Source organism: Nicotiana tabacum, chromosome 13, assembly GCF_000715075.1.
Source record: "Nicotiana tabacum cultivar K326 chromosome 13, ASM71507v2, whole genome shotgun sequence".
Classification (NCBI taxonomy): domain Eukaryota; kingdom Viridiplantae; phylum Streptophyta; class Magnoliopsida; order Solanales; family Solanaceae; genus Nicotiana; species Nicotiana tabacum.
The window spans coordinates 100,094,701-100,118,428 of NC_134092.1; the positions used below are offsets into that span (position 1 = coordinate 100,094,701).

General features: G+C 34.1%; 1 protein-coding gene and 1 pseudogene across 1 annotated transcript; both read right to left on the reverse strand.

The window, feature by feature from the left end:
• Positions 1 to 258: 258 nt before the first annotated feature.
• Positions 259 to 7,820, reverse strand: LOC107795783 (uncharacterized). Its single transcript, XM_075228927.1, has 16 exons — positions 7,723 to 7,820; positions 7,118 to 7,193; positions 6,734 to 6,852; positions 6,614 to 6,649; positions 6,424 to 6,540; positions 6,207 to 6,326; positions 3,750 to 3,885; positions 3,425 to 3,595; positions 3,155 to 3,310; positions 2,923 to 3,029; positions 2,695 to 2,785; positions 2,437 to 2,578; positions 1,616 to 1,775; positions 1,382 to 1,498; positions 1,161 to 1,287; positions 259 to 511 (listed from the first exon to the last, which is right to left on the reverse strand). Exons 1-16 carry the CDS (start codon positions 7,818 to 7,820, stop codon positions 275 to 277), a joined length of 2,010 nt encoding a protein of 669 aa, XP_075085028.1. The 3' UTR covers positions 259 to 274.
• Positions 7,821 to 9,013: 1,193 nt separating this feature from the next.
• Positions 9,014 to 23,728, reverse strand: part of LOC142168268 (uncharacterized) — a 97,447-nt pseudogene continuing 82,732 nt past the window's right edge.

Below are 23,728 nucleotides of genomic sequence, written 5' to 3' on the forward strand. Positions count from 1 at the left end.
GGAATAATAAGTATCGAATAAGCTAATAAGGCAAAGACTAGCTAAGAGATAATTATAAACGGAAGACAACCAAACAAACAAAACTATGATTACCAACGAAGAGAAACAAAACATTATTCTCGAGAAAAATATCAATTCTCGTAAAAAAAATGAATACAAAAATTTAAAAAGAAATATGACTACCTAATAAAAAATTGATTGTGCATATACCCACTTTTAAAAATAAATCTATCTAATTCTAATTATCAAAATCCTCCTCTGTCTCCAAAATGTTTTATTGTGGAGGTCCTTCAAGACGAATATAGTCATACATTAGTCCATTAAAAGGACCATTAGCTGAAGCTTGCTTCAAATATATTATATTTTCACCAATTTGAAGTATATTCCCTGGAAATTGAATATCGAAGGTCATATACAAGCCATGAATTCCATGTCTGGCTATTGCATTACTTTGCCCAATTTGTAAAGTATCAAACCATGGCCTTGGTTTTGAGGGAGTGTTTATCCACACCTATAAATATAGAAATAAAAATAAAAATAATATTACGTTTATTGCTATGGAGATAGAAAGGACAAACTAATGGAAAAAAAAGAGTAGACAACAACAACAAATTCAGCGTAATCTCATAAATGAGATCTAGCTAGGGAAGGTAATATGTACGCTGACCTTACCCCTACCTTGTAAAGGTAGATAGCCTATTTTCGATAGACCCCCAGCTCAAGTAAAAAAGAAAAAAGAAGCAGTAACAACAGCAAGATAAGATGATAAGATAATCGAAGCGAAAGAAACAACAGGTAGTAGTAGAAATCTAAAAATATAAAAATAATACTAATACTACTAGTATGAAAAAGAGGCTGAAAAAAATAAATTGATATTATAAAAATCTATTTCTAGTCAGAAAAAAGTAGACTGAAAACAAATTTATTTACAATATCAATGTACTTTAACCGGTTATAGCATCACTATTTCTACTTTGTTACCAATCAATACTTAAATAAAAATTATATGTAATTATCTTAAAATAATTTGATTGTGTAAATAGTTATTAAATCGTCAATGCATAAAACTTAATAACCGTTTGATATTTGTTTATTCTTTTTCAAAATTCTCAATATTGTTTTTTCTTTATGAATTTTAAAAACTAAAAGATGTTACATACTTGCAAATGGCCATAGGATGCAGAAGCCAAGGCTATACGAAGATAGTAAATGCCATTAGGATCCACATTTGTGAGATCAAATGAAATTTGCCATGTTGTTGGTCCATAAGTATTGTCCAAATTTCTCCTGCAATATTAAAAAAAATATTTTAAAAAACTAAAACATACAATTATACACGATTAACAAAATATTAAACGAAGAAATTATACTGTCTAATCACCTGGTTACATGGGCAAAGAACCAATCTTTTCGAAAATCACTAACACCAACTTTGTATACTAAATCTCCATTAGGATACAAATCCGCATAACGATTCCACAAACCATATTGTCTAAACCTGCAATTAGAAATAAATGATAATGAAATCAATGTATTTGTGAAATTCCATATTGTAGAGTTTTTGTCTAATGTAAAAATGAAAATTGATACAAAATTAGGACTAATTGAAGCTTACTTATGTACAGTAGTGTTAATGTACAAATAATTCTGAAGACCAGGCAATGGATCAGGTATAAAAAATTCAGCAGCAGTTCTATCAGGGAAGCCAATTTCCCATAGAGTTGGACCATTTCTTGGAGCTTCAAAAACTATTTGACCTAAATCTATGTTATTTCCTGCACAAAATAAATCAATCTTTGTTAGAAATTATGTCATAAATAGTCCATTACTCCCTCTATTCCAATTTATATGATTAGAGGTGTCAAAATTGGCCCAGAAAAACATGACCCGTTCAACCAGTCCAAAATTGGGTGGGTCAATGATCCGCCCTTTTGTTGAACTCATCACATCTTGACTTAACCCATTTCGGCTCATCTAAAGTTGGGTTAGCCCAAATTGATCCATGAGTAATTTTTCCAAAATATCTTTAAAATATATATTTTTGGTTTGAAGAAAAAAGGTCTTATTTAGTAATTAAACAATTTATAAGAAAATAACACATATTAATTAAAGCTTGGTAAGAGTTGGGCGGTTTGGACAATGACCAGATTTTAGCTCATCTTGACTCACTCCATCTCAACCCAAGTAACTTTTGGGTGGGCCAATGACCCACTCATTTATTGACTTGCCCATTTTGACCTGTCCTAAATCGGTCCAACTTGTCTATTTGACACCCCTATCAATAACATGATGCATTCTTCATATTTTACCCTTAATTATGATATGCTCTTGTAATTATAGAAACGAGATTGCATGTTTAAGACCAAAATTTAGGATATTATTGATACATGTCATAAATATCTTTCTTTTTAAATTTCATTTTCGGTCAAATAATACCTGGCGTAATGGATATATAAGAGGAGAACATGTAATCTCCAATAACTCCAGGAACCCAAGAATATACGCCATAAACTCCAGGTCTAACATTACTTATCTTGAAGTTACCAGAATCATCAGTTTGAGTCCAAAATTGATAACCCTGTCAACAACAAATAAATAAACAACATAATAAGAATATTTTTAATCTAACGTTACTGATAATTAACCATATATTCAAGTTTCTATATATAGAAAATATAGACAAAAAGGCATTACCTTGGTCTCACTTTGCCAAGATCCTGCAACTCCAGGATTGGCAAGTCCAATATATGCATTTTTTGCAGGAAAAAGATCTTTGTTTATGTACCTAAACAACATTTATAGAAACTCTTTAATAAAATAGCTTATAAATGATTATATACACTGATAACGTAAAGAATTTTCCAATCAGTTTGTTGTTATATATGTAGTTATTTTTTAAGTGACCTAATAGTATAGAGTTACCCGTCATGGACCATTAATTGACCACTAACTGAACCGCGTTCATTTGCATGGGGATAGTCTATTGATGCTGGGAAGTCATATGGCCATTTTGTAGTTTCTTCATTCATCTGCAAAAATTGACAAAATTTTAGTGTTTATTTTACATTTTTTTCAGCAAAAAAAAAAAAGATTTTTTAAATTGAATATATTTATTAAGTGAAATTAACAATGTTAATTGAGATTAATTAATTACCTGTCTTTTGGCATCTTCCCAAAGTACGGTATGATCAATGCCAGAATCTGAGTTAACATAGAAAAATACAGGACCAAAAACCTTTTTCCAATATGCCTCTCCATTTGTTAGTGAAACTCCCAATAGTGGTGCTGCATAATGACTACTGAAAAATACCTGTACAAAAAAAGAAAGAGATAAATTGCCCAAATATTTATAATAATTTTTACTTATAACGTTTTTATAAAGTTTAACTTCAATATGGTGATAGTGTAAAAATTCGTTACTTACTGCCATGGATGTTGGACCAACGTGAGAAGAAAGATCTTGCTTCATAGGACCACCATTGCAATATTCATAACTTGGTGAGATTACCCAAAACCCCATATGTGGAGTATCACCTATCCATCCATGTACTTTAATATTTTTAATCTCATCCGAGTATTGGTATTTGTCATCCACCTAAAGGGCAAAATATTACATCAGTATAATTTAACTTGTTATAATAAGTTATTAGTCTATTTGTTACTGTAAATCAACTTAACCTAATTATTTATACTCAAGTGTAAATTCGGCAATAAAATATCTTAGTTGAATATTGGAAAAATATTTTTACCTCATCTTTGAGTTTAGGGTTGGAAGGATTTGTGAGTTTAACAGCTTCTTTAAAATCAAGTACTTGGCCACTTGCGCGATCCTCTTCTGATGGCATCACCCTTTGCCTATCGTCTGATATTGCCATATAATGGAACCTAGTCATAAATATTAAAATAAAAAAGGTCACCAAATATTAAACAAAGTTAATGTCCAACAAAATAAGTACTGTCCTCTTCAGTTATGCAAAAGACTTTAATTTAATATTGGAATTGACTTGACAATGACACACGTATATGTGTATATATTAGATATTGCATAGTTCAAGAAATTTAATTTTTGGAAGCAAATTAAGCAGTTACGGAGTCAGTATTTTCAATAACGAGATTCAAAATATAAAATAATATACATGTGAAAGTCAAGGGGATATAACATATACTTCCTCCGTTTCAAACTAGAGGTACTTTCCTTTTTAGTCTGTTCCAAAATAAATGACACATTTCTAAACTTGAAAATAATTTAACTTTAAACTCTTTTATTTTATCCATTTACCCTTAATAAGAAATTTTTATAACCACACAAATATCATAAAGTGGAACCTAGTCATTTTAAAAAGAGTTTACACAAAATTAATGTCCAACATAATAAGTACTGTCCTTTTCAATATACAAAAGATTTTAAGTTCAATATTCGAACGAACTTGAGAATAACACACCCTATATGTATCTATACTATATTAAAAGCACGAAAACCCTTAACGAAATGGCGTTCGCCTTTTTACCTTTAAAAAATATAATTCACACTTGATAGAATAGTCATTTTATTAATTTTCTAATATTTAGTATTTTGAAATCAACTACACTTTATTTATTATAGTAGGAAATCTCAATATTTAGGACATTTAAATCAATAAAATATTTTCTTTTATAATTCAAAATCCTAATATTTAGGACCAATTATAACAACTAATTTTGACGTTAAACTACGTTTTAGGAATTCAAATTTTCAATGTTTTAATATCTAACCACTAAGCATTATATTTGTATTCAAGACATTAACGTCAAAAAATGAAGAACTGCTATTACTTTTTAATTTGAAGAAAAGAAATACTATATTGGTTCTTCCATTTTTGTTTTTGATCCAATATTATTGATTATTTTGAAAGTAAAGTTAGACAGGGAATTAGAGTTAAAATAAGCCAATATACAATTAATATGAAGAATTAATTTCTACTCACTCTGTCTCGGATTATTTATCATAATGTCTAATAGATGTTTCAATTATTTGTCATTTTAGAAGTTTAAGATAAAATTAATTATTTTTTCCATTTTATCCTTAGTAGTAATTATTCTTGAAGATGGAGATGACACATAAATAAAATAAATATTCAATGAAGAGAGATTATATTAAAGACATAAATAAGGGTAAATAGTCAAAAATTTATTCTAATTAATTTTTTCTTTAAAGACGTGTAAAAGAGAAATACGACAAATAATTTAAGACGGAAGAAGTATTTAATAGTAATCAAGACTCAAGAATTAGTAATCAAGACTCAAGAGCCTATAAATAGATAGAAAGATGATGAATTATTAGTGTTATGAAACATTTAGTTTAACAACAAAAACATAACTCCAACCAAATAAATAATTGGTCAATGTCAGAAATCTCATCAATTGGTAAATGTTACAATTACATTATTAGTAGAAAAGTTGCAGTAATAAAGTCACAAAGTTTACTAGAAAAACTAATTAAGTTTTGGTTGGTGGAATTTTATTTTCTAAAAGTTGAAGGCAGCAAATTTTATTGGTATTTGTGCTAAAAAAAATAGAAAAGAAAAATTTTAACTCACAAAATTAAAACTCTATATTAAAATTATTCAAAGTCGCAAGCCGATCTATATTTTTCTAAATACAAGAAGACTAAAACAAATAATATTGGATCTTTGATTAAAATTAATTACTATATATATATTGTTTTCGCCAACAACTAAAAGATATACATGAATCTATATATTTTCGTCAACAACTAAAAAATATACTTGAATCAATCTCTCTCTCTCTATATATCGATCTTTTTTAAAAGAAAAATGTGTTATGTAAATTGAAATAGAGGAAATAATATTTATATAAATTTTTAAAAATTTAACACTCACATACACGTGCAAAGTGTGTACCCTAAAGTTAGTATATTAAGTATAACATAGTTCATGAAATTTTCGAAAGCATTAAAACACTCGCAAAGTCAATATTTTATTAAGGTAAACCCAAATATAAAAAAAATAACAAGGTGATTCAGTATATAGTAAATTTTGAAGTATTTACACAATATAATTTTATATATATATATATATATATATATATATATATATATATATATATATATATATATATATATATATAGAGAGAGAGAGAGAGAGAGAGAGAGAGAGAGAGAGAGAGAGAGAGAGAGAGAGAGAGAGTGTACTAAGAGTGAAACTTACAGTGACTTGCTGAGCTTGAAAGCAATTCTAAGTTCATCCAACATAACATCAGGCCATCCTTTCAAGTGTTCAACTATCCCATATGAATAAAATCCAGAACTCCCACGCAGCATTATATACCTATATATATTTATTTTATTATAAATCAACCTTTTCCCCCCAAGTAATTTCAGTATATCATTAAAAATATTATTAATTTTCTAAAATAAACCCTCACCTTTTGTCAACATTTAGAGGAGCACTCCCAGCATCCAAAGGATTATATGTTTTTGTGAAAGAAACTTCAACTTTGTTATCATCTTGTGCTATGACACTAAAACTTGACGCAAAAAGCCTGCCCCCCAAAAAAATATTAGACGTGAAAAATCTTTTTGACGGAAAATAAAATAAAAATGTGAAAATCTTACGTGTCAAAACGACCGTTCCATACAGTATCCCAATATCTGCATTTTGATAAAAATCAAAAGAAATCATTTTAATATCGCGTAATTTCTAAATTAAAAAATAAAATAAAAATTGTAGCTTACCCCCTCTGAGTTTCTTGCAAGGGTTCTAGGAGATTATCGATCCCGTTATATTTTATTCCAACAATCGCTCCAGTGGGATTCGTTAGAGAAAGTTGCAGAATGCCATTATCAATTACCACCTAATAAATAAGTAAAAGATAATATATATATATATATATATATATATATATATATATATATATATATATATATATATATATATATATAGAGAGAGAGAGTCAACATCTTAGGAACAAGTGGTAACAAACTAACAATATTTGATCCTTGGTAAAACATGCATAAAGATTGAAACAATTAAAAACAAATGTGAATTTGTTTCGTATAAAATAATCGTAATTAAAAAAAAAAGGTGCAATATTAAGACATATGTAAAAGGGGTTTTACATAGCCGCTTGTGATAGTCATTGTGACCGGAGGAGAAACTTGTTGCAGTTTTCGACTCTCTTTGGATAGATTATTCCTGCAATTTAAAAGAGAAAATAATGAATAAAAAAATAATTAGTCGTTAATTTCAAGTTATCATTCGAATGTTGTACCTTACAATTCCTTTAATTAATCATATGTGATATGTAAAAGCTGGTAAGGACATATGCGATGACTTAGTCACTTAGTATGGTATTTTCTTCCTCAATTGCTAATGACTATATACGTTGGAATAGTCATCATTAGAGATGGATATATAAATATTTTTGAGTTTATAAGTCTGTATACTAGAAAAAGCAGTTTATTGGATTCTGATCAAAGCTACTAGGTTTTGCATGCCGAACTCGTAACTAGAACTCTAGTTCCCCTCTCGTAATCATAGCCTAAAGTACGTAACTAAGAAGACTAGATAATATAAAAAGGAAATCATGCTGAAGTTTAAAGACTTTTTTGGAGTTTGAGAAACACATGATCAGTATCTTGGTTTTTAATTTGTTCTTTTAATCTGAATACATAATTCACATATTTAAAAAGAAAAGAAATTAAGGAAGAGTTTCTGGTAATACCTTGAATGGTGCACCCGTGAACCATTGACAAGCAATAAAAATTGGAAAACAATAGCAAACCACCACAAAACTATTCTGTTTTGCTTTTTGAAATCCATCTTTTGCATGTCTTAACACTGCAACACAACAAATATCACAGTTAAAGAAAATCCACGAATATTATCATAAACCATGCATACAAAAATTACGTCAACATTAAATAAATGGATTTAAGTTAATATACAATAATGGTATAAGAATCTTTCATCAACTTACTGTAATAACACTAATTGCTATAACGCGTTATTGCACTATTTTTCAGGTTACATTATATGAAGCGTATGTATTATTGTAGGTCTACTTAATATGATGATGTAAAAGAATTATAAATTGTTTGTCAATATTTAGACTCTAAATAAAAATCACTGAATATTATATTACAAGATAACACAGAAAAATTGAGGAATAAAAAGAGTGAAAGAGAGATCAGCTGAGAGAAAAGGTTTATGTGAACCTTATTAATTGAGACACAGAAAACAATTCTCTTCTAAAATCAAAGTGGAAGAACTAGAAAATAATTAGTGAAAAGAGCATACACTTTCTGTGCGTATTTATATACACCGTTTGAATTTGTATTATATAATATGTAATAAATGGTTAACTACAGTACGGTCTCATTCCTTATTTAATTTCTTCAAATTTAGCTTTATGTAAGATGCAAAATTTATTGTTTTGTTTTCACAGTAAAATGGAAAGTAAAGTTGAAGTTTAGTTTCATTAGCTATTTAAGTATTTACAGCTGACCAGGGACATATTTTTGTCAAAGGTGGTTTGGTCGGTTGGCCAAATTTCAGTTATTTATGTTAAATTATTATCCTATAAATTGTACAATATACACATAAGGCAAGAAATTTGTAGAAGTAAGAGAAATTTAATTTTATATTTCTTTGAATATTAACATAATGAATATGGAAATTTTTGTTTAATAGATAAGGAAAGTCAATAAAAAGTCTACGTTCATAGAAAAGTAATATTTTACTACTCTTATTCAGAGGTTTCAAGTCCAAACTCTAAGGACGACACAAGCAAGTGTTTCTTTACATTGGTTTCTCTCTTACTGGTTAAAATTAAATGTCAACGTGCTTGAAACATAAAACTCAATGAAAAAGAAAAAAAAAGTTTTAAAGCTTAAGAAGATTAATATCATTTAAATCTTACCGGTTCAAGATTAGTAGACTAAGCTACCAAATATTTACAGGCACCTACACTTAAAGCATCGAAGAAATAGATACGATCAACTTTTCTTAAGCATTCAAATTCCATCAAGTCGAATATAATCATACATAATTCCTCTCCAAGGCATTTCACTTCTAGTTTGCTTAAGATGCATAACATTGGTTCCAAACACAAGAAGAGAACCAGGAACATTTATAGTATATAGTCTGTATAATCCATGAATTCCATGTCTAGCTATCGCGTTATCCACTTATCCTTGCCTATCAATCCTGTTGTATAGTGAGGAGCATCTGTATCTGGATCATTGAATTGAACCTAAATACAAAGGAATGTACATGTACTTAGTCGAAAATACAACAAATATACTTTGGAATTTATGAAGGGGAGCCCTGACGTAACTGGTAAGTTGCTTCCATGTGACCAGCGGGAGGTCAGGGGTTCGAGTCGTGGAAATAGACTCTTGCAGAAATACAAGATAATTAAGACTCCATATAGTAGACTCTTATTGTCCGGCCCTTCCCCGAATCTCACGCATAGCGGGAGTTTAGTACACCAGACTGCCCTTTTATAGTTGGGAAATTACAAGAAAAAGGATTGAGAAGATAATAGTCCATATATACTTGAAGTTCATCATCATTTGCTGAGGCTAATGCTAGTTGAAGTGTATAATTTGCTGATTGATCAACATCATCAGGATCAAATAGAACTTGCCAAGTAGTTGGAACATAAGTCTTGTTTCCATCATCACTGCATTAAAAAGGCCACAATCAAGACTTTAAATCAAAACAATATGCAATGTTCTATTCTCTTTTAGATATAAGTATATGGTCCATATTCTGTAGAAAGTATAACATAGAGGATGTTTGGTATGACGAAAGTCATTTTCGAGAAAGTTAGTTTCTGGTGCTTGGTACGAGGAAATATTTTCCCGGGAAACCATTTTTCATGAATAATGACTTCTATCGTACTCCAGACCCGTTAGTGGTAACACACGGGATATGCTATAGTAATGACTTCTATCATAGCACGAAATTTCACATATTATGCAAAGGGAAGTTCTAACGACAAAACAGGCTAAAGGGTGTAAAGATATTGTGAACATACTTGTAAATATATCGATTGACATGAGCAAAGAGTCAATCTGTTTGATAGTAGCTTGATCCAACAGTAAAAAACAAATCATCATCAGGGTATATCTCAGTGTACCTATCCCATAATCCATATTGCCTGAACCTGAAAAAACCAAGAAAATACATTCCTAATTATGCAAAATAAACCAACATAAAACTTGATAGAAAATAGCTATTTGAATGAAATTTAGCTCACCTTTCTACATTATTTACAACATATAATTGGTTCAGAAGTCTTGGTTGTGCATCAGGAATGAAGAATTCAGCAGCAGTCCTTTCAGGAATTCCTATTTCCCATAATGTTGGACCATTCCTTGGCGCATCATATACTAGAGTTTCTACTCTTGTTCTTGATCCTGTTTTATCCATAGCCATATTAGAGTAGTGAAAAATCATATTTTTCGCTCTATTTCAGATTAAATACTCCCTCTATTTTTAGTCTATCAAGCTTTCCATTTTTCCCTTAGTAAGTGCTATTTGTGAGCATCTAATTTTGGCTATATTTATATATTTCACCATTTTTTAGTATTTAAATAGTTTTAAGTTTAATTTTTATATTTTAGCTTTATTTCATTTTTAGTAGATTTATTTAATAAAATTTAAAACTACAAAAATAGTCACACTTCTTGTATTTTCTCTTAGGTCTAACTATTCTTGATCTTTCTACATTTTTTAAGCTAAGCATTTTATTAGTTTTAAAAGAAATGACAAACTAAAATGAAGAAAAAAATAAAATCAATTATTTTATGCCAACTTAGATAAAAAGTGGTAACAAATTTATTATTTTAAAAAAAGAATCCCTTAGGCCTTACCAGCACAATTTTGAACGCACATGCACACATTTACTTTATCCCTTTTCCCCGTCTTCCTCACATCACACACCCACTACTCATCCTTGGCCCACTCACAAATTATTACTTATAATTATTCTCTCACAATTCATACTCACACTCTTTCTCTTTAACAACTCACACCATCACTCTCTTTTACATATATAAAAACACTCTATCATACACGGAGGAAGGAGAACGCTACTGACTAAAAAGAAGAGCACACATTCTGAAAAAAAATAAAAATGCAGCAACATCAATCATAAACCCAGCTCCAAAACAGTCCATAAACCACCCTTAAACTAACCTGAGAGCACCGAAAGAGGTCCTTTGTGAGTCTGGGTTCGAAAGCTTTTATTTGAGGTTGCCGTTCGATTTTTGGTCTTGTGGTTGAGGTCCTGGTTTTTGATTTGTTGTTCAGTCCGTTCAATCAAAGAGCCTTTAAAATTTGAGTTTTGAGGTCCGCAATTCCTACCTTGTCTCTGATTAATGCACTTTTAGTATTCTACATGCTTTGAATAAAATAATATTCTTAATTCTCATGATAACATTTTCAACTTCTGAGCTTACATCACCATGTATCTTCCTTTAGCATATTTTAAATGGTGATTTGTCCTGTTTTTCATTCTGTCTTAATTTTCTTTCTTGTTCATTTGTTTAGTCTTACTTTATACTTCATGTTTTATTAGTATCATGAATCTGGATCAAGATTGGGTCATCGTGCAGCTAAGATTATTGTAAATAAATGGGTCATATCTGCTAATTGGGATTAAAAACAGAATTTGGGCCTAATGAAGTAACCTTGGATAATGTGGATTGGGCTTTAAGAATTAATGTAGTCACTACATCTTTAAGCGGTGGTTTGTAAAAGTTTTGAAGTGAACCAATTAAGCTTTAGTAAAGTTAGGTATACTTATACCTGTTAATCGGGCCGGGCTGACCCGTTTACAACCCGGTTCAGCTCGGGTCAGCCCGGTACTGTAGCGTGGAGGGCGGGAAGCGGGTTTCAAACGAACAGTTTTTTGATCCCGGTGCACCGGAACCCGCTAAGCCCGTTAACGGGTTGTTAACGGGCTACAGCCCGATTTAGCCCGATTTTTAACTTTTTTTTTATTTTTTTTAAAAATACTTTTTTTTTTTACCGTTGCCAACCGTCAAATTCAAATATGACCGTTGGCCAACGGCCTTTGTTTGCAGAAATGGCCATTTCGGCCTACCCTCTTAAGAAAATAGCCCCCACACCCCTAGTATTTGATAAATTATAATTTTAACCTTTTAAAAACTATAAATAGCCCCCTTTCTTCTTCATTTTTCCTCACAATTCACTCTCTTACTACTCTTATTCTCTCTTGATATTATTGATTATTGTTCTTAAATTCTCAATTACTTATTATTTCAAGTTTCATCAAATATTTAGTTTAGCTATTACAAAATTATTATTATCAAATATCAAGTATTCAAGTGAAGTGTGGTATCAACTATCAAGTATCGATCTATCAATTGAAGTTTGGTTTTTGATATCAAATTTAGTGCGGCATCCGAAATTCCGGTACACTTGTTCTATATCTTTCTCTTCTTTGGTATACATTTATTTTATTATTTAAAATTATTAATTTAATTTACATAATGGATATATTTAGAGCAGCCAAAAAAGCGTGCACTAGTAGAGGTGGTAGTAAGAAAACTTCCAAAAGATCAAGAGGTGGTGCTTGTTCTTCTAGTAGCTTTACACATATTTCTGAAAGTTCACGTGAAAATTTAAATGTAGATTATGAGGGACTTCAAGAAAATTATGGTATAGATGATGATTTAGATGATAATTTAGATGATATTCCATTTTCATCACCTGATAATCTTGAAACACCACCAGCTACACCTGGTAATGCTAGTCAAACTCAAAATATTAGGGGTGGAAGTCGTAGTAATACAAGTAGGCCTCCCCTCCCTATTAAGAAGAATCGAAGATTAAGAAGTAAGTGTTGGAATTTTTTTGACAGACTAGAAGAAGATAAAAATTATGTAAGATGTAGAATTTGTAAGGATATTTATAAATATGAGACCGGTAAGGGAGGGGGAACTTGTCAACTTCGTAGGCACATGGTAGACAACCGCCCTCTTGATTGGAGAGTAGATGAGGAAGATGGGCAACAAAAACTTAACCCGGATACTGGAGGGTTAATGGGTAAATACGATATTAAGAAAGATCGGGAAGAATTAGTTAAAATGATTGTTTTAGGTTGTTTACCTTTTAGTTTTGATGCTTCACCATATCTTGTTACTTATATTCAAAGAATTTATAACCCTTTGTTTAAAGGTATTCCTAGAAGTACTTGTAGAGCTGATATCTTTAGGTTTTTTGGACAATATCAGACATATATACGTTATTTGTTCGCCAATCTTTCTTGTAGAATTTCTCTTACTTCTGATATTGGTCGTGTTGTAAATGGTAATGATTATTTGACTGTTACATGCCATTGGATAGATGGTAATTTTTGTATGCAAAAACGTATTATTGCTTTTAAATATGATGAAGATCAAAGTCATACTGGTGCATTTACAAGTAATACTATCCATGAAGTTGCTATATTTTATAATCTTGCAGAAAAAGTTTTGTGTGTGTCATTTGATAATGCTTCTAACAACAATGCTGCTATTACAATATTAAAATTGTATCTACACCCACCACTTCCTGAAATATTTCATGTTAGATGTGCATGTCATATTTATAATTTGATTGTGAAGAGTGGCCTTGAATTATTTAGAGATGATATCACTTTAGTTAGAAGAGTTGTTGGTGTAATTCAAGAAAATAATAGAAGTGTTAGATTAAATGCATTTAAAGAAAAATATCTACACTATGGACTAAAACCAAAACTCATGCCTGAAGAAATAGTTACTAGGTGAAATTATACTTATTTATTCTTAAAATATTGTTATAAATATAGAATGCCTATAACTGAAGTTGCTAATTCTCATTGTACCGATCCTAGCCGTTTGTTAATATTTAGAACTTGGGATGTCATTGAAGATGTTGTAAAGTTTTTACAAAAATTTTATGTGGCAACACTTGAGTTTTCTGGAGCTTATTATCCTACTATTGCAAATGGTTTAGTTCATATTGCTGAAATTTCTCTTTTACTACATAATTTGAAGAAGAAAGAAGGATATACTTCTATTGTTGAATCTATGCTAGATAAGTTTAAAAAATATTTTTACTCAATTCCCCCTATTTACCTAATTGGTGCTATTTTAAACCTTTCTATCAAAATGGCCACTTGTCGCCAATTAATCACTGCTTTATATTTTTATATGGATATTGGACCAACTGAAACTCCTGATATTGACACTTGTATTTCTGATCTACACAAATATTTAGAAACATTATATAATTATTATGCTAACATTGTTGATGCTTCTTCTGCTGTAGATGCAAATATTCCTTCAAGTTCAGTTTCAACATCTGGGACCAGTGCTTTGGATGATAATGATGGTATTGAAGATTATTTGATTTGGTCTACAATAGGGGAGCATCAACAAACCAGTAGCAGGAATATTGATGAACTTCAACTCTACTTGCAAAAGTCAGCAGAGCCCCGCCCAAAGGAATTTCTACCACTGGGTTGGTGGAGGAGCAACTCAAATCAATTTCCTGTTCTTTCGGCCATGGCTCGAGACGTGCTAAATGTGCCGATTTCAACCGTCGCATCAGAGAGCGCATTTAGCCAAGCAAGGCAGCAACTAGGAGATACCCGTCATTCATTGGGTAGCAATGCTTTAGAAATTTTAGTGTGCTTCAGAGATTGGATAAGATCAGAACGACGAAATCAAGGGCGTGACGAGGTAGATGAAGCGTCGGACCAAGAAATTGGAGATATAATGGTTTATGATTCTAATTCAACCAATGCCGGAAACCAAGAACCCCATGTTGGCATGGATGAACTTACAAAAATGATGCAAAGCATATGATGTACTATTTGTTTTTTATAATTGTTGTAAACTTTTAATTTGCAAGTTCAAAAATAACAAAATCAAAAAAGAACTTGCAACTCAATTTGAAGTATTATATATTATTCAATAAAAATATCAAATGAAAGTCTTCGAAGCTTGATCCTTACATATAGGTCTTATTAAATAATTTTTTGTAGCCACTTACTTTCAAATTTTAATTTTAACATTATAAAATTCAAATTTCAAATTTAAAATTTTAAACTTCAAAGTTTAATTCTAAGCCTTAAAAGTTTGCAAACACTTAAGTATCAATAACAATGAATAAGAAAAACAAAATTTACTTTAAAAAAAAAAATCCACGGCCCGCTAACAACCCGCTAAGCCCGAACCCGGACGGACAAAAAAAAACTCAAAAAAGTACAGCCCGCTAACAGCCCGCAATGTTAAACGGATGGGCTGATTTTTTTTGTGGCCAGCCCGTCCCAGCCCGCCCGTTAAACACCCATAGGTTTACCTTGAGTCTCCATAGCAATCCAGTCACTTTAAAATTCTTTGGTTTACTCATAAACTAGAGTATATGATTGCTTATTCACATAAGTCATTCTATAACTTTGGACTCTCACATAATCTTAAACATAGGGAAAAGAAATAATTCATGAACATGGTAGCATGCTTTTAGGCGCGATTAGTAAAGTAAATTACCATGGCTATGGGTACGGTTCCCGTGGCATAGCTATGATACGTAATCCCAAATTTGAGTGCACGCTTGTGTGACTTGACCCCAACTTCAAAGCAATAATAAATTAAACATGTTGTAAATCGCGAGCGTTTTACACGACGCGGTTTGCAATGTGTACATAGGAAAAATAAATAATTCATGAACATCGTAGCATGCTTTTAGGCACAATTAATAAAATAAATTACCATGGAAAATAATCTTATGTGCGGTTTGGAGTGTGAGATAATGTTAAAGATGGGGAAAATAAATAATTAATGAAGATGGTAGGATGGTTTTAGGGGTATTAATAAAATAAATTACCATGGCTATGGGTACGTTTCCCGTGGCATAGCTATGATACGTAACTGATAGAATATAAAGGTCTACCAAACTCTATAGAGAACTAGGTTCTCTATCAGTTCCATTAGAACACACACACACACTGCAGTAAATAGATGACAAGAGGAATTTTACGTGAAAAATTTCCAGCTCAACGGGATTAAAAACCACGACCTACCCTTGTAGGATTTCAACTTCACTATTGAGCAACTTTTAGATTATAACCTATGCAACTTAGGAATTAACTTCTTAATCCCTCACTAACTTGTAATACTCTATTACAAGCCACTTTGTAATAACTCTATTACAAAGACTTTACAACTCGACTAACTCTAGCCAAGACTCAAAAACAAAGGTTAAGGTTTACAAAGAGTTTCCTACAGAATACTTCTGAACAAGCTAAGTAGGAAATACAATTTTAGAACTATTACAAAGTTACAACTCAACTAAGGACATACAATGACTTGCTGTGGGAAATTGGTCCGTAGTAGTATTGTTCTTTGTTCTTGATGCACTTGAGAATTGATTGCTTGATCTTCAATGACCGTGTGAGAGCTTCGTTGATTACTCTAAGTGGACAACCGATATGTTTTACCTTCCATGATGTTAGTAATATGTTTGTGACATCACTAGGATGATGTAAGCAAGGTAGGTAAAAGACACTCCCTATAAAGTTGACTGCTGCACTATTTCTGCACTATAGCGTGTGCAGGCAATAAATTTATAGTTGGGGCAGTTGACTTGTACTATTTCCTCGGGACGCGATATTTATTTGTTCCCTCTGTTGTTCCTCTGACTCTGAAGAGTTGAAGCATATTCCAAGCTGGAACCTTTCGATCTTAAGATCTTGAGGATATGTAACTGGTTCCTTATCTGGTTCTTGACAGTAAGTTTGTTAGTTCATCAAAACATAAAGCAAGGTAGTTGTAACCTATCAATTTTTCCATTTTTGATGATGACAAACTTATAATTGAAGATCCCAAAAAAAATGCACAGAACCAGACCGTGAACCAGAAAAACCTTAAGTTTCCCCCATGAGTCTGTATTCCCTCTTAATCAGTGCTCATTAATCATTTATGCAATCAATTATGCACATTAATCTTCCCCCTTTGGCATCATAAAAAGAAGAGAAGTTAGTATATAGCAAAAAGAAGTCTAGCTTGAGTTAACTCATGCCACTTGTGTGCACACAACATGACTAAAAACAGAGCATAAAGACAAGGCATAGTTAGCAAAAAGGGAAAAGCTTGCATTAGCATTAATTTGGATTTTTCAACAAGAGCAGAGTCAATGTTACTACCACCATCCATAGTTTTGAAAAACAAAACAAAATAAAAAAAACACCACCAACATCATCATAAAAGAAACTAACACTGAGGGAATAGACTGGACAGGGAAGGGACGCTGTTTAGGGAGCATTGGATGGAGATGGCTTATAAAGGGCTTAGATGACTAAATCCATTTGAGCATTTGTTGATATTTGCTCATTGAGCAGTTTCTCTTTCAGGTCCTCCACTTGTTTCTTGAGCTCAACATTCTCTCTTGTTAGACGAACAATCTCTTCTCCTTGAGAACAACTGAGATATGGTAGAAGTGCTTCCAACCCCTCCAATTTTCTCGATACACTCACATTCTTCAAGAGTAGCTTTGGAAAAAGTTTGCTTCTTTGTGCCCACTTTAGCTTGTCCCAGGGGAACCTTGAAGTGTATAAAGACCTTGGTGAGAAGGAACCCATACAGCAACCCATGATTACCATCTTTAAAGTATGCCACTTTGTTCATGTGCTCTATCATAATCCGAGGCAGATTGATGGTAGTGAAGTTGTCGAGTGCTTTCATGAGGAACATGTCTGCACGAGAGGTGATAGATCTTCTCCCAGCTCGAGGCAGCAGTACCTTGTTCACCATCTCAAACAGCAGTTGATATACAAGAAGGAGGGCCTTCTTCTGAACCCGTTCCCCTTGCTGAACTGCTCTGTCCTTTAATATGGCATTTCTGAAATTTTGAGAATAGGATCCATGAACACTAGATAGCCCTTCAGCAGGCACACCAAGAATGGACCCCAACAAGGCAGAGTCCATCACAAGTGGAACCTTTCGATCTTAAGATCTTGAGGATATGTAACTGGTTCCTTATCTGGTTCTTGACAGTAAGTTTGTTAGATCATCAAAACATAAAGCAAGGTAGTTGTAACCTATCAATTTTTCCATTTTTGATGATGACAAACTTATAATTGAAGATCCCAAGGAAAACGCACAGAACCAGACCGTGAACAAAAAAAACCTTAAGTTTCCCCTCGAGTCTGTATTCCCTCTTAATTAGTGCTCATTAATCATTTATGCAATCAATTATGCACATTAATCTTCCCCCTTTTGGCATCATAAAAAGAAGAGCAACTAGTATATAGCAAAAAGAAGTCTAGCTTGAGTTAACTCATGCCACTTGTGTGCACACAACATGACTAAAAACAGAGCATAAAGACAAGGCATAGTTAGCAAAAAGGGAAAAGCTTGCATTAGCATTAATTTGGATTTTTCAACAAGAGCAGAGTCAATGTTACTACCACCATCCATAGTTTTGAACAACAAAACAAAATAAAAAAACACCACCAACATCATCATAAAAGAAACTAACACTGAGGGAATAGACTGGACAGGGAAGGGACGCTGTTTAGGGAGCATTGGATGGAGATGGCTTATAAAGGGCTTGGATGACTAAATCCATTTGAGCATTTGTTGATATTTGCTCATTGAGCAGTCTCTCTTTCAGGTCCTCCACTTGTTTCTTGAGCTCAACATTCTCTCTTGTTAGACGAACAATCTCTTCTCCTTGAGAACAACTGAGATATGGTAGAAGTGCTTCCAACCCCTCCAATTTTCTCGATACACTCACATTCTTCAAGAGTAGCTTTGGAAAAAGTTTGCTTCTTTGTGCCCACTTTAGCTTGTCCCAGGGGAACCTTGAAGTGTATAAAGACCTTGGTGAGAAGGAACCCATACAGCAACCCATGATTACCATCTTTAAAGTATGCCACTTTGTTCATGTGCTCTATCATAATCCGAGTCAGATTGATGGTAGTGAAGTTGTCGAGTGCTTTCATGAGGAACATGTCTGCACGAGAGGTGATAGATCTTCTCCCAGCTCGAGGCAGCAGTACCTTGTTCACCATCTCAAACAGCAGTTGATATACAAGAAGGAGGGCCTTCTTCTGAACCCGTTCCCCTTGCTGAACTGCTCTGTCCTTTAATATGGCATTTCTGAAATTTTGAGAATAGGATCCATGAACACTAGATAGCCCTTCAGCAGGCACACCAAGAATGGACCCCAACAAGGCAGAGTCCATCACAAGTGGAACCTTTCGATCTTAAGATCTTGAGGATATGTAACTGGTTCCTTATCTGGTTCTTGACAGTAAGTTTGTTAGATCATCAAAACATAAAGCAAGGTAGTTGTAACCTATCAATTTTTCCATTTTTGATGATGACAAACTTATAATTGAAGATCCCAAGGAAAACGCACAGAACCAGACCGTGAACAAAAAAAACCTTAAGTTTCCCCTCGAGTCTGTATTCCCTCTTAATTAGTGCTCATTAATCATTTATGCAATCAATTATGCACATTAATCTTCCCCCTTTTGGCATCATAAAAAGAAGAGCAACTAGTATATAGCAAAAAGAAGTCTAGCTTGAGTTAACTCATGCCACTTGTGTGCACACAACATGACTAAAAACAGAGCATAAAGACAAGGCATCGTTAGCAAAAAGGGAAAAGCTTGCATTAGAATTAATTTGGATTTTTCAACAAGAGCAGAGTCAATTTTACTACCACCATCCACAGTTTTGAACAACAAAACAAAATAAAAAAACACCACCAACATCATCATAAAAGAAACTAACACTGAGGGAATAGATTGGACAGGGAAGGGACGATGTTTAGGGAGCATTGGATGGAGATGGCTTATAAAGGGCTTGGATGACTAAATCCATTTGAGCATTTGTTGATATTTGCTCATTGAGCAGTCTCTCTTTCAGGTCCTCCACTTGTTTCTTGAGCTCAACATTCTCTCTTGTTAGACGAACAATCTCTTCTCCTTGAGAACAACTGAGATATGGTAGAAGTGCTTCCAACCCCTCCAATTTTCTCGATACACTCACATTCTTCAAGAGTAGCTTTGGAAAAAGTTTGCTTCTTTGTGCCCACTTTAGCTTGTCCCAGGGGAACCTTGAAGTGTATAAAGACCTTGGTGAGAAGGAACCCATACGGTAACCCATGATTACCATCTTTAAAGTATGCCACTTTGTTCATGTGCTCTATCATAATCCGAGGCAGATTGATGGTAGTGAAGTTGTCGAGTGATTCCATGAGGAACATGTATGCACAAGAGGTGATAGATCTTCTCCCAGCTCGAGGAAGCAGTACCTTGTTCACCATCTCAAACAGCAGTTGGTATACAAGAAGGAGGGCCTTCTTCTGAACTCGTTCCCCTTGCTGAACTGCTCTTCCTTTAATATGGCATTTCTGAAATTTTGAGAATAGGATCCATGAACACTAGATAGCCCTTCAGCAGGCACACCAAGAATGGACCCCAACAAGGCAGAGTCCATCACCATATCAACTCCATTCACCAACACACAGATGTGATCATCTTCAACTTTAAAAAGGTCAGCATAGAAACTTTGAACTTCCTCCTCATACACCATTGAAGCATCATTTGTGAACAAATGTGTCCACTATTGGAACTCACAGATCTCAACAAGCTGTCTCATACCAGCCTCCTCCAAGATATCGGGGGCAAATGTGCGGCCCCATAGCACCCTTTGACTTTTTAACCTCTCTTTCCCAGCACTCCTTGGATCACCCACTCTGGCCTTCTTTGAGGAACCAGGTTCCTCATCCGTATTAGCTTTTCTCTTAGTATACTTGCAAACATTCTTTCTTTTTTCATCAAACTTCACAGACTTTTCACCAAATTCTTCCATCACCCTGGCAGCAGACTCTTCTACCAACTTATCACCAGATTCTTTCACCATATTTTCACTAGCAACAACATCATCAGACTTGTTCAAACTTTCAGCAGACACATAAGATCCCCTTTTAGGCTTGGGGAAACCATGCTTATGTGAGCGCTTTCTAGTCAAGGAACCAGGTTCCTCTTCTATTTCATCGTCCACATTCATAACTAGCACTGTCTTCTCGCTCACAACTTTCCCATCTTTCACTAATTTTCTTCTCCTTGACTTAGCTTGGCTGTTCTCAAGCACAGACTCAAGAGCCTCCTTCCTTTGCAACCTTGTAGTAGGTCGCTTAGGAGTGGAATCTTGAGCAACCATTGGTCTATACCTAGTCAAGCTAGCAATTGGCATATAATCAGAATCCTCCTCACTAACACCTTTTTCTTCTCTAGACACAGATCTTTTCTCAGGCATCACCACACACAAAGGCTCAGCATCATAATGAGGAGATGGCACAGGGTCAACACTGACCTGGGGATCTTGAGAGGACCCCTGAGTTAAATCCTCCTGGGAGAAATCAGGTCCCTCATTTGGTACCCCAGTAGTATTGTCCTGTGCCGATGTTCAACAGGCACAAGCTCTCTATCCTCTTTCACAGTCTTAGACTCATCTCCTTGAGTTCCAAAACCATCATCTTCTCCTTCTATAACAACCCCTTCATGAGTTATGGACAACATGTTCTCTATTACCTCATTTTCTTGTACATCCATGGAAAACTCAGTAGAGAAAGGAGTGTTACCTGTGGACACAAGATCAGGAGCAGTCGTTGTTGAGTCAAGCTTCTCAAAACTATCAGTTGGATATACCTTTGACCCCTTCTTCATAGGCGATCTTGAAATTGCCTGATTTTCTTCTTTGTCAGCAGTACTCTATTCATCCCCTTTTTTTCCGGCGAAGTAGGAGAAGGGCTCTGGGCTAAAAATCTTTGGGGAGTTAATATTTTGTGACTCCTATGAGAACCAGAACTCGAGTGGATAGGAGAGGAGACAGAGTGTGGGGGTGAATCTGTCCCAGGGTTTTGGTTTGCAGTGGTGTGGGGTGAGGAGTCTAATATGGGTGTGTCAACAGGTGAGGACTCAATAGGTATGTCACTTGGAGCACTCGAGGTTGTTTGATGTTCAGCCATGGTGAGAAGAAGAGATGGGATTTGGCAGTTTGAGGAGAGGCAGGAGAATGAGGTTTTGACGTTTGATGGGAGAAGTTGTAACAGTGATAGATGAAGTTATGATAGATGAGGGAACTGTTAAGAAAGGGTAGCAGTTTTGGGAGTCGGGTCGATAATTATCGGGTAAGACGTTTGGGTTCACAAGACGTAGTGAAAAGAAACTGATGGACTGATGATGTGGCACTTGTTTTATCCATTCAAAATTGTGCATTAGAGAACAGAGAAACTACTAACCTCTGTCAGGGGTACCAGGTTCCCTGACAAATCTTGCATCTATAAGCTTTTCCCTTTTTACTAGCGCGAACTTCATCAACTGCTCGTAATCCCCATCCATCAGATTCTCTGCGAGGTGGTTGGTTAAAGCTTGCCCCTTGATAGCCTTCTGAGTTATGTACACAATGTCAAATTTGCTAAGGAGAATTTGCCATTTAGCGAGATTTCCGGTCGACATCGGCTTCTGGAAGATGTACTTGAGCGGGTCAAGCCGAGATATAAGATGCATAGTGTATGCTGATATATAATGCCTTAGTTTCTGGGCAATCGAAGTCAAAGCACAACAAGTGCGTTCTATCAAAGTATATTTGGCCTCGCATTGCGTGAACTTCTTACTTAAGTAGTAGATGGTAGATGGCCTGCTCCTTTCTCCCAATTTCATTATGCTGTCCCAATACATAACCAAAGGCGTTATCAAAGACTGACAGATATAGTAGTATAGTAAAATTATCGTTTCCATAGGGTGTCACGCCCCAAAACCGTGGAGCGCGACCGACGCTCAACCGAGTGAACCCGACCGAGCAAGCCTGTTAGATTTCTTCTACCCAAACTCATTTATGAATAAAGAGAATATATGTTTTCCTTGATTAAATAATAAAGTGGCCGTGTATGCAATTACCAATTTCTTACCATAAAGTAACAAATGGATAAGTAATACAACCACAACATAGCATAGTTTGTCTTTTCCAGTACCAATACACAACCCACACTATGTCTACGGAGCCTCTATAGATAAAGAAGAGTACAATGATAATACCGGCAACAAGGCCCTGACTATACCTCAGCCAAATACATAAAGAACAAAAGATACATGACCCCGGGATGAAGTTGGGCTCACCAAGTCAGCTGGGAAGAAGGTGTATTGCTATCACTGATCAATGTCTCCTGCTGTGGAACCACCTGCATCCATTTAAAGATGCAGCGCCCCCGACGAAAGGGACGTTAGTACTGTCGAATAGTAGTAGTATAAAAACTAAACACCAATTTAAGAATTTAGAAATACAAGATAATTATGATGAACCAGTGCGGCAATAGAATAATAAAGATAATTGTCTCAACCATAGCAAGCTTATTGAAAGCTATCAACAACATTTATAGGATTCAAAATGAGATCCTCTATAACCATCTTCACACAAAGCGGCCCCGCCGCCTCACCCGATGTATGCAGGTGGAGGTGTACGTACAGTACCATAACTCTAATCAAGTGGCCCGGCTGTCGCACCTCAATGTATGCGAGTGGATATATAACCACAGTACCAAGAACCTACACAAAGCGGCTATGCCACCTCACCCTAATGTGTGCGGGTGAAAATGCATCAACGATACCAATACCAATACCAACACATTATTTGCTCTGTAATCATCATGCGTGTCTA

Coding starts and splice junctions, on each gene's coding strand:
- LOC107795783 (XM_075228927.1), bottom strand. CDS start 7,820: ATGGATTTCAAAAAGCAAAACAGAATAGTTTTGTGGTGGTTTGCTATT. Junction 3,311..3,424: donor TTGGTCCAACATCCATGGCA/GTAAGTAACGAA, acceptor TTTTTTGTACAG/GTATTTTTCAGTAGTCATTA. Junction 3,030..3,154: donor GGGAAGATGCCAAAAGACAG/GTAATTAATTAA, acceptor CAATTTTTGCAG/ATGAATGAAGAAACTACAAA.